At 37.9% G+C, this 12,244-nt stretch overlaps 1 protein-coding gene across 1 annotated transcript in view; it reads left to right on the plus strand.

Moving 5' to 3' along the window:
- The window catches only part of LOC143212319 (uncharacterized), a 90,180-nt gene extending 83,588 nt beyond the window's left edge, over positions 1-6,592 (plus strand). Inside the window, exons 15-17 of the mRNA XM_076430982.1 lie at positions 844-972; positions 1,268-1,453; positions 2,869-6,592. Of these exons, the coding sequence (XP_076287097.1) occupies positions 844-972; positions 1,268-1,453; positions 2,869-3,905 (1,352 nt within the window). The 3' untranslated portion in view covers positions 3,906-6,592. The remainder of the gene's footprint in view (positions 1-843; positions 973-1,267; positions 1,454-2,868) is intronic.
- Positions 6,593-12,244: the final 5,652 nt, after the last annotated feature.

Here is a 12,244-nt window from a genome sequence, read left to right on the forward strand (position 1 = left end):
AATTAACAGATAATTGTAGCCGGGTTCTCATTTGGAAATGGAAGATAAGCAGTGGTAATAAAAGGATTTTGTTAGGTGCGTGCAAAAGTTTTAATCTTCTTCGATCGTTCGTGCATAATACCAGAATGTGGATTTTATGCATTTACAGTATGTATAATAATTATACTGCGGATCTTTATGCAAAATAAAAATTGTCTGAATCGATTGTAAAAAATAGAAACCAAATTGCATGTTATTTCTTCCCTCAATTTTAAAAATATTCCAACAATTTTTCATTTTATCTACTCAATTTTGCTATAAATGCATAAAAATCCGCAGTCTAATAATAATTCTTGTCTAATTGTTTTTTAACCCTCTGCACTCCGAATTATTTTTCAATTTTGTTGCCAACAACTCCCTACTATTTGAAATGTTTTGATTGAAATTTACTTCAAAGGACAGTTCCTCGACTGCTACTTATTTTAACAATTTTGTTAACTAATTACATTAAATATAGCTCTCAAACCTTGTCATAATTTATATTTGTGGAACGTATATTTGCATTCAACTAAGAAATAAGAAATTAAATAAATAAAGGAAGAACGAAATACATATAAGAACCCATTTTACTTATATTTTTCTTTCTCTGATTTCGAGTCACACTCGACAAAGGAGTGCAAAGGTTTAAAGAGACTGAAACTTTTGCAAACATCTAATATTGAGTATCAATTTTTCTACGGTAGTTCTATTATACATGTAAGAATATTTATTTATTAAAAAGGAGTACAGTGCGTTTAACATTATTGGTGTTTTGAATGATAGTAAATCAGTTTTTAGCTGCTGAAACAATCTTTTTGTCGCAAGGTGGATTCGTGCCGCGAGAGCCGCCATATTTTGATGCCCCTTATCACTCGACCGATTTGAATCTGGAAATTGGAACCGGCGTCACCGTGGCTCCCGCACCAATCACGAATCCTCATCGTAAAAGTGATGGTAACGGATCTTCTCTTTCTTTTATCATAGACCTATAAAGCATTCTCTCGAATGTTACGGGTGTCAGACTTCGCTTTATTACTGTTATTTATTACAACATAAATCTTCACTACATTCCACACACTTCACAGTTCATTCTATCCATACATTTCTATTGATTATAATTTTTCGTTTATATTTTACATTCCGTCGGACCATTTATTAATATACATTATCTTCTGTGTTATATTTTCTTCTTTAAATCATCCTCGACTACAGCTCGAAGAGACACTGTTTCTGTTTCACGAAACCCCAGTCGGCAACTGCCTCTTCGAGAACACGGAGCACCGTCATGGCGAAATTCTATCTAGCAGCAGCATCTGCGTGGTCTGCATGTGCTACTACGGTGAAGTAGTATGCTCGTCGGAGAAATGTCCTCCCTTGAAAATCGGCTGTCGGCGGATCAACACCGATGAGACCTGCTGTGGGAAAATCGTCTGCGGTACTGTAAACTGCCTAATAACATTCTCGAAACGCGCAAAAGATTATTTTTGTATGTATCGCCTAATGTCATAATGTCGTAGTGCATAATTTGCCAAAGTCCGATTTAAAAAATAAATTTCTTCCTGGAAGTTTATAAGCAGAGCTGGGGAAAATAGTATTTTAAATAGTAAATAGTAAATAATCCCATTTATTTTTTACAGTGTCTGTAGAACTTCGAAAATAAAATATTTTATTTCATTGAAAATAAAATATTTTATTTGTTACAGTAATTTTTGAAAATAGTAAATAATGGTTCGCATTCAATAGATTTCCGAGTATAAATAATTTCCTGGTGATAAGATACACTGTATATTTATCAACAAACCTCAGTAGGCACATGCTGTGAACTGAAGTGGATATATTTATAAAATAAAACGAAAATGCGGCAAATGATATAGTTTCTTATATTAAGTACCATTTCTTCTTTAAATTATTGCTGAAATAAGAAATATTAAATAAGTAATGCAATTTCTGAAAGTATTAGGTATATAACGATGCAAAAAATAAAATATTCTATTTTGTGTTTCAGATTATTAAAATAGAAATATTTTACTTTGTGTTTCAGATTATTAAAATAGAAATATATTATTTTGTGGATGAAATGGTTAAAATAGAAATATTTTATTTTGAGGTTCAGATTGTTCAAATAGAAATATTTGATTTCGAGGTTCAGATTGTTCAAATAATATACTATCTTCTTTGAGCAAAATAAAATCTAAACTATTAAATAGTATTTCAAATATTTTTTTCGCCAAATAATGCCCACCTCTGTTTATAAGTTTTCAGTGCCATAGTTTTGTAATTATTGCGCCTATAATTGAATACTTAGTGGTCTAAAATTTATATGGGTTATCACTGCGGATCTTTATGCAAAATAAAAATTGTCTGCAACGATTGCAAGAAATAGAAACTGAATTGAATGTTGTTTCTTCCCTTAATGATTTTAATAGAGGAGGAAATCATATGTTGACATCTTCGATTTTTAAAGTTCCCCAACAATTTTGAACTTCATGTTTGCTATAAATGCATAAAGGTCCGCAGTCTAGTTATTACACATACTTTAAACTATTAACTGGCTGACAGAATTGACGCAATTTAATAAGGCAAACGTACATACATAAAGAACAACCAAACAAACGGCAAGAACGATATTTTAACCATACACACTCATTACACTGCACAACGGCATATGTAAGTACATCTTTACACGGCACACATAATTGCTTACATGAATAACACACTTCAGCTAACAAAAGCAAAAAACGCGCGGTTTCCTCCATGTCTGGACGGGCTCTAAAACATAAAAGTATCAATTCGTATGTCCTTGACACACGTTTGCAATCTATTTTTATTACCAATCCATAACTTTTCCAGTGGAGGCAGACGAGTCCCCAACACTGGTTCTGGACCGAGCAGACGCGACAGCACCGTCCTTGCATCAGCCAATAGTATCGCCAGACCCGTTCCGCGACGTGATCAAGACGGAGCCAGCACCCGATCTACCATCTCTGATCGAGGACATGCTGCCGTATCTGGTGGAACACGGGATTACGACGCCGCGACCGAGCAGCAGTAGCACTACCCTAAATCCTTTGCAGACGCAGGGGTCGAATCACCTCCAGCAGTCGTTCAACTTCGATTACATGGACAAGCTAACACTGGTCCGTCCTCCGTACGAATACAGACCCGATGACGGAGGAGACAGGCCGGCGAGCAATACCAAGTACGTCGTGAACCAGGACAATCACCTGAAAGAGCCTATATCTTCTGGGTATATAAAAGACAGCGAGCAGGACCACGTGTCCGAGAGAGTCGCTGTCGAGAGGATCGATTACGAGAAGATCAGCGCGCCGATGATGGACCAGTCCACGAAACAGCCCGAGGATCATCCTAAAAACGTCACTGATCCTATCTCGGGCCCGAATCTTGTTAAGTTAAACAGTTCAACGACCGATGACGCCTCGATGGGATCAAAGGTGGAGGATACACCGTTGCAGATAGGGGATAAGGTTCATTCGGACACCGAGAAGAGCCCCGAAGCTACCCCGGACCCGGACAAGCCAATCTTCTCTCTGGACAGTGTCCTGGATCTGTTGTTCTCGAGCAATAACGAGGCCAGCACCGAAAGCTCTACTACAGAAACTCCAGGACCCCCGGCCAGCAGGTCCACGGTGCAATCCAGCTCGACGGAGTCTGTCGAGGATAGAGAGCCGGTCACGGAAACCGGAACATCCTCCAAGATCCTGGAGAACGAGATCCCCGTCTCCGTGGCTAGTTTGCTCAAGTTGGCCGGATGTAATATTTACGGCAGGATGTACCGCGTCGGCAGGATCATCACCGAGCTATCCGGACCCTGTCTCGAGTGCAGGTGCACGGAGATCGGTGTCCAGTGCAAGCAGCTGCTGTGTTGATTGCGGATGCACAGTTGCCGAAAGCTGTTATCTTTCTTTCTCGCGTTTGCTGGTGAGATTAGGTGACGGATTCACGCATTCACCGGTGCTCCCTGCTGTTCGACACTCGTTCTTCGATGACCCTGTTTCATGGGGACCCCCGGGTTTATCGACGTCGAAGGTCCGGCCGAGAATGACTGTTCTTTGACCCCGCATAAACTAGATCGCCGGTTTTATGCGCTGCTAGAAGTTGCGCGGCACAAACGCAGTCATATAGACGGTCTTGCTCTGGGATTCGAAAGAGTTCTCCCAGCAATAACACACGCGATAATCAAATTCACGATCGGAGTTTCTGCTGGAATTTTTGCGAAATAGGGAGAGGGAGTAAATCAATGTTACTAAAAGTCAGAACACTTTTCACGTCACCGTAATTTTTGTAAGATGGTTCGTAGAAATTAATGAGAATTTAATTGAACGGTAACTGAGAATAGTCGAGGCAAAGAAAATTGAGTGGGACAATTTTGTTAAAGATTACACTGTCCAACAAATTTCAACTTTTTTTTTGTATTTCGATTCCCACTATGCGATTCTTATAGTGTTTTTCGCGCTGATTACGAATCTGTCCTTAATTTTTCTCCTAGACGTACAGTTTTTGAGAAAATTGAGTTTTAAAAATAGACATATTTTTCAACTTTGAACAAATATTGTGATGTTATTATAAAAGATATTGAATTGTTCTTTACAGCAAAAGATTCTGTAGACTTTCCCGAATACGGTGACATGCAATATTAATACATTATGATTGTTTAAACATGTTTAAACAATTGTTACTGTGCCAATAAATCCGTAATAAAACGAATTAATTTCTTTATACGAACGTTCACTTTTATAAAAATGTACGAAGTATTTTCAGAATTAGAGTGGCGATTATTTGAAAAGTAGCGTGAGAGCTCGTTTCGCTTTTTAATTGATAAATTAAATTGGGTCTCTCTCTCTCTCTCTCCTGGTCAGAACTTCGACGTCCGAGTGTTAATCAGTTTTACGCTAATTGGTAATTAACACGGAATTGCCTAATCCAGAAGACTGAAAATCGAATCGAGATTGTTAACTTACCTTTCCTCCCTTTTTTATGTTCGTTAACTGTACTCTCTTCTATTTTTTTAGAAATACGAGCAGTGAATGCGTTGATTCGTTAGTGTCAGGTGCTCCTTCGTAGCTCTCACTTTTATTTAGCGATTAGGTGATTGGAGAACATCGCCACGGTTGAACAAAGTTTCGAATCGATGAAATTTTCGGGCGCGGTCTGAACGTTTCTTCCACAATTTTAAAAAAGACAAAATAAATGTCTCTTTTCAAAACATTATACAGGGCGAACATTTCGATGCATCTACGTTCCAGTTTGCCATCTAAAGCATCAAAGAGGAGCCAATTTTTGATAAGAATTTTTGGATGGTAACGAAACTGAAAGATAAAATTTTTATTTGAAATGAGTGTTTCAATTAACGCTTCCAATTGCTGAAGTAATTAGAATTTTGAATTTTATTCATCTTTTACAGGGTGAGTTACTTAGCTGTACCAGCTTTTGCTTATAAATTAATTGTAATATTAAGAGTAAAAGTTAATTTTTATTTCACTCCAGTTGGTTGCAAATCAGAGGTAGAAAATTTTTATTTTGCATAAAAATCTGCAGTCCATTGACAACATTGACATTATTAAATTCATTTAATCAGTTTGCTACTTTAAAATGCACGTTCTCATTTTTGTTATAAACTCACGAAATCCGAAGTTTATTTACGAGTACAATTAGGTGGCGTTGAGCTTGAATTAAGCTGGGAAGCAAATTTGAAACCGAGAAGAGTGGTCTCCTCGCCTTTTATTCCGGCTGCGTCGTTGACCAAGCCGTAAACGCTCCTTAGAAAGGATCTACGGCCCCGGAAAGATCGATCAGGATGTAATTGTGAGGAATAGTCCTTCCGTGCTCCGCACGGATAAGTGGATAAAGACGGAAGTTAGCGCCTCGGCCTGGGTCCCTCCGCTTTAACGGGAATTATACCGTCGGTATATATAGGTAGCCGGGTGTCTCATTTTGATTTATCTGCGGCAATTTATCTTCGACGGTTAAATGCAAAGGATAGGAGCCCCAGGGACCCAGAAACCCGAGGACACCGGGATCCAAATTATCTCGTTAAGTTCACTTCGATTTTCGCGAGTTCCCACTTACGACGAGGAATCTCGCGATCGAGGACCGCAGTAATAACAACCGGATCGTAAACGGGGGACGGCAATCAAAATTTTGAAAACTCATCTATTCGAATCGTTTTCGAATTTCTTCGCTTCAGCATGTTGCTCGACCTTCGATTTTATATTTTTCATTAGTTTCAGTATTCAAGGCTTTGGTAGATAATTTAAAGGGTTCATTTATTGTTTAATTTGATCAGGATTTGATTGTCTTAAGTTTTCCAATTGCAAATATAGAATACACACAGTTTAGCTATTGTTCTGAGACTCTGGAATTCGAAAACAAGCTTTTTGATTTTATTGGGAAATCAAACTATGAAGACTGGTTGAAAATTGTGTGGATAACATTTGCATTTGTGATGGAGATTTTTTAATTCGATTCAGAACGTTCGTCGATCGACTCGCTTTATTTATTAAAAACGTTCCGTTCAACCGTGGCTTAGCAACTAACAAAACCGTCCTCGTAAGCACGTATAATCTTGTACGTTTATTTACAGTGACTGTAGCGTAGTCTCATGTAATTATAAATCTATTGTGATGCGTATGATGGCGCTGTCGATTAATTCGACGGTGGCGCGACTTACGAGAGTAGTCTTACAGAAGAATCTTGCACTGACGTCTGTATAGGTTTTGCACGCCACATTCACCATTTTGCACAGTCAAATTCAACCTCATGCAAATCAATTTCACTTTTTTGTACAATCAATTTCAACCTTTTGCAAATCAATTTCAACCTTCTGCAAATCGATTTCATCCATTAAATTTATGTACAGGGTGTATAAAAATTAATTTTGTCTGACAATTGTAAGAGAAACTTGCCGCAAAATTGTTTACAACAAAGAAAATTGTTGTTGAAGTTGTTTTTTACATCAGCACCTTCCACTCATCCAGAAATGGAAAAGTTTAAAAGAAGCCACAATCATGTTGATCAATACTGAATACGCTTCAAAACTAATTAAAAAATGGCTACAATGAATATACAGTAGGACCTCGATTAACCGGATCCCGATTATAAACAAATATGCGTTTAACCCTTCGCTGCATAGTGTATCATATCTGATACAGTTAACAAATCTGGTATATAGTAAACTAAGAATGTGTTTCTTACTATTCTACACATTTTATCTCATTTGATAAAATGTTGTTTTAATTTGTTTTAATATTTTTCCCTTAAATAAAACACAAAAACTGACCTTCTTTCAATTTTTTCATCCCAATTAAGAAAAATCATCCAGTGAAAGGTTAAATATGATTATATTATGAAGGGAAATAAATTTTCAAAAATAAAAAATTTATTTTGAAATATGTATAATGTACATTTGAATTATTTCCCTCGGGTCTCGATTATTATCCATCGGGCCTTAATTTATCCGGGGTGTTTGTCTCCCGATCAAGCCGGTTAATCGAGGTCCTACTGTACAAATCTACACCCAGTTTTCATACATTAGAAAGTTAATGAATTGACAACTATACTTTGAAATACATATATAATGTACAGCTTTCATTTGCGAAAGGTTGAAATCGATTTGTAAAAGGTTGAATTTAGAGTGCAAAGCCTGTAAAGGTATAAAACATCTGGAAATATTATCAATATGTTAACATTCATCCAGACTAGTCGGGAAGCGGGTGGAAAAATAATATTTCGGCAGCATCGTGGCAAGGAGAGCCGTCTTGACCGAGCCATCCGCGTTTCCGGTTCCCGATATTCGGGATCCGTGTAGAAGCAGGTTCGAATTAACCGGAAACTCGGACGGGGCTCTGAATACTAATGCAATTAATTCCCATCGGAAAGTTTCTCTCTCCGTGCCTTGCCGCCTCCCGGCGTTCCTCTTGAACAAACAAACCGGACGAATGGGGAACAGATGGTCGAGCCACGCGAAGTATTCGACTCGTTTCAGCAGGAACCGGCGCCCCAATAAAACGAATCGCCGTTTTCCGACGCGGTTCCTGTGCCGGGGAGGCAGCAAAGAATTTCATTTCAACGGAGTAATGGCGGCGTTATTGAATACAGAGAGAGGAGAGAGAGTCGCAAGGAGAGAGGACGCGGAATGAAGTCGCCGGTTGCGCTCTCTTTCCGCTTCCACTCAACGGAACAGAATCAAGAACGAAGAGAAAGACAGAGAAACATTTAAATAATCCGAGACAATCGAGAAACAAACGCGGATTAAAGCCTCCCCGGGTAACAGGAATATTTTCTTTCCCAGAGAGACGTTCGTTTCGCGGGTCGTCCGTCCTTGTCCCGCGGAGCAACAAGTGTTTCGTGTCGCCAGACGCGCGGCCTCCGTCGGATTTAATCGAACCAAAATGTATTCTCCGTTTCGTGAGCGTCGGGACCCGTCGACGGGCTCCTTGAAAACTCTCCGAGTCCCTCTGATCGACCGATCTCCGGACAACGAAAGATCGCGTGGCTCGATGGGCTGCTCTAATCTCGAACGCTACGATGTTAACCAAATTTACTTTAATTACCACGTTTTTATTAGCTTGCTTTCTTGGCTGTCTGTTTGTTCGGTACAAATTTTGCAATTGATTTTAAAATAACTTCCCGACGAGCTAGAGACTTGTTTTAGTACAACAGTATCGTTTTTATTGTCCATCGATGCGTATTCACAGCGTTGGAGTGAATAAAAATAGTACGTTTTAATCTGGAACCTTGGAATTAAATTGCACGGGGTTGAATTAAAAGAAATTCGATCTTATTAACCCCTTGCTGTATCATTTTCTTTACAGCTACAGTGATTAAAATGTCTTCATTCCCGAAAATGTCGTAGCTACATTTCGTGGCTACATTTATTTTAAAGCTTCAATATTGATTACTAGACTGCGGATTTTATGCGTTCATGACAAAAATGAGGTGTAATTTAAAATAGCAAAAACATTAGGAAAATTGAAACATACTATTATATATTATTTTCAACCCATTACACATGGTAGGGAAGAAAATAAATTTCTATTTCACTCGAGTTTGTTGCAATTCAGGTAAGAAAATTTTGTTTTGCATAAAGATCCGCAGTCTATTGATTACAAACGAATTCATACTTGTTAGACTTTGTTTGGAATCTTCATGACGAGTGTGACTCGCTAAAATACGTCAAGGGATTAATATGTATAGTAGATTGAAAACATTATAATAATAATTTTACAATCTTCTAATGTTTTTACTGTTTTAAATTGTTTTACATGTTTTTGTTGTAATGTTTTGTAAATATTAACCTTCAGTTACTCGCACTCCACTTGCAACATAACTGGTTACACGGAACTTTATATGACTCCAACGTAAATAAACTTATTTTCAATAAAACAACCATTTTGACGCAAAATAAATATTTGATAGTGTCGTCGACATCATCGCGTTTATGTTTGAAACACGAAATTTAAAGTTTTGAGATTGTAAATACCATTGGCGTGTAATTAAAAGTTAAAAACAGTCGAGAGAGTGACTCGTTAAAATACGGCAAGGGGTTCACCACGAGGGTGGTATACCCTTAAATTAATTGTTCGAATTTGGGAACAAAATGTTAAATGTAATGTACTCGGAGCTATTTTAACTCGAAACTGAAACATTTTTTCCGACCTAAGTCCGTTGCACATGATTTTTTTCATTTTATGAATATAAAATTAATATAATACCTCATACATTAGTTGAATGTGTGTGTGTAATAATTGATTAGTTACCAATATGTTTAATAACATCAACAATATTGTGAATAATGACTCTCCGAGTCGCCACTCGAGTCCTAAGGGTTAATCCGTATTTTAACGAGTCAGACTTCTGATGAAGGTTTTTAACAAAGTGTAAATAAAATTTGATTGGTTTGCATAAAATGCAGTAAATAATGCAGTAAAACAAATGTAGCCATACAAAAAATACAATTTTTCTTTTCTGTTCTGCGACATTTTTGGGATAGAAACATTTTAATCACTGTAACTGTGAAGAAAATGTTACGACAAGGGGTTAAAAACACTACAGAACTACTGCTAACTATAAGATTCGTAAAAGGATGAATTTTTATCGTTCGTCCGGACTAGAGCAGCCATGTGTAACACGATTGAAACAGATCACGCCGACCCCTACCGCCCACACGGCGCGTCAGTTCTCTGGTCCTAAGATTCTTAGGGATGTAAGAGGATTATAGAATAAGTTCTTAAGTTTCTGTGTCATTCATCGACAAGAGCAAGCTCCTGCCGGTTTCACCGATCGTCGGCCAGCGTAATCATAGATCGTAAGGGTAGCCAGTAGCCTAAAGATGCGATCGATCTAGACACACGCATACATTGTAACCGTTAACGCATAAATTGTTTATACATATACGTATAGAAACTCTATTAGAAAACCTCCAAGTTTTCGATCTAAGCACCTTCGTTTTCTGTGTTAAGAGTTAATGACTTAAGCTTCACTCGGATTGGATGGAAACTCCGGGCGTGCTCGTTTCCGTATCGCGTCAAAACGCCGTAAATTCGCTCTGAATGCCGCACAGAGGCTTGTACTATGTGTACGTTTTATGCTCGTCGTAATAAACGTTCTCGGAATTCACTATGTCTACCGTTATTGTCTCGACTGCTCCCCCGTCGGATGTTGCATCTGCAAGGAAAATATTTCCTTACCTTTTTTCCGATGATTTCGTACGTCCTTTCTGCTCGAGCTTCGACCTAATTCTTCTTATAACGGAACACAGGAGGAGAATTGGAACGATGAAGCGCTTGTGTAAACCGATAGTCCTCTGGAATCGCTGGAGCAACGCTGCGCTTCTGGGAAAAATAATTCTGCTAACAGTGACGGTATGTCTGACTCCTCTTTCGAATCTTTTCTTGAAGCGAAATCGCGGAAACTATGTAAAGAACGAATTTCTAAACGAATGTCAAGACTTATGTAAACCTAGAAGAGTTTCTTTTTTAATGTTTTCGTTCAATAAAACTGATAAAAGTGGACGAGAAAATCGTTTACATAATTATTGACTCTAATATTATAAATGTAGAGTCCGTTAGAGATTTATATGAACTCGAAAATGATTTACCGAAAGAGAACGTTTTCGTAAATGAACAGAAACAAAAATGGAGAAATCGCTTTGAATTTATTCTCGGATATTTCGTCAACTCAGAATTCCGCACAAAGTGATTACACACATGCTGGAACCCTGATAAAGATCGGATGCAGACTTGAAACAGTGCGTTCACCGCGTTATAATGTAATTACCGGAAAGGATAATTTATTATCCAGCTAATTATCATGGACGCGAGATAACGGTGGAAAATTGGATGAACAAATGACGAGCAAAAGGCGTCAGGATTATGGGGGACCGCGGGTTTCGACTTTATTGCAGGTAATCGATTGTTTCGATACACAATTGGGGGAGAGCGACAGCTCCTCGTTTAATATGCCCGTGACCGAATCACAGCGTATGTATATAATCGTATTTATATTCAATAGTCAGTTATATTTACAGATCGTATTATCGTTATTATTAATCCGTGTCGACATAGTCGGTAACACTAACATAATCACAGCCAGTTCGCCTCGTGTGTGTATTCTGTGTGTGTCCCGTGTCTCGGGTGTACATGTATATGTGTACGTGTATGTACGCGCGTGTGTATATGTAATGTTGGTAAACAAGTAGGTACGATCATCGACTAAACTGCCGGGGGAGAACGCTTTATTCTCCGTTAGGGTTCTCCACGAATTCCCCGCGAAATTTTCCGAAATTCTTAGATCAAGAATAAATTATTTTGATCAAGAATTATTAAATGTGCTTCGCATATCTCGTTATTCGCACATTATTTGAAGAAGTTTTCCTTTTTGGATACTACTCGAAGAACATTTAATTTTGACCCAACATTATTTTCAGTATAAAAGAAATATTTAAATGATGACGTTAAAATCGACTTGAATTGTTTGACGAGTCTAAACAATGTTTACATTTAAAAATCTTCTAATAGCTTAAAAAATTGTCAGAATAAATAAAGAAGTAAAAATCTTTGACAAGGAAAATTTGCTTTTCCGCGAGCCAAAATGCGCGGTGCAGTGCTGAACAACATTTCTTTGTTGTATTTCGAAATGCTTTTTACGCGCTTGAAAAAATACCGTAACTTTGAAGACTGTCGCGGGAAAAGACGATAGCAGAGGACGT

This window comes from Lasioglossum baleicum, chromosome 1 (assembly GCF_051020765.1).
Source record: "Lasioglossum baleicum chromosome 1, iyLasBale1, whole genome shotgun sequence".
In the NCBI taxonomy this organism is placed as follows: domain Eukaryota; kingdom Metazoa; phylum Arthropoda; class Insecta; order Hymenoptera; family Halictidae; genus Lasioglossum; species Lasioglossum baleicum.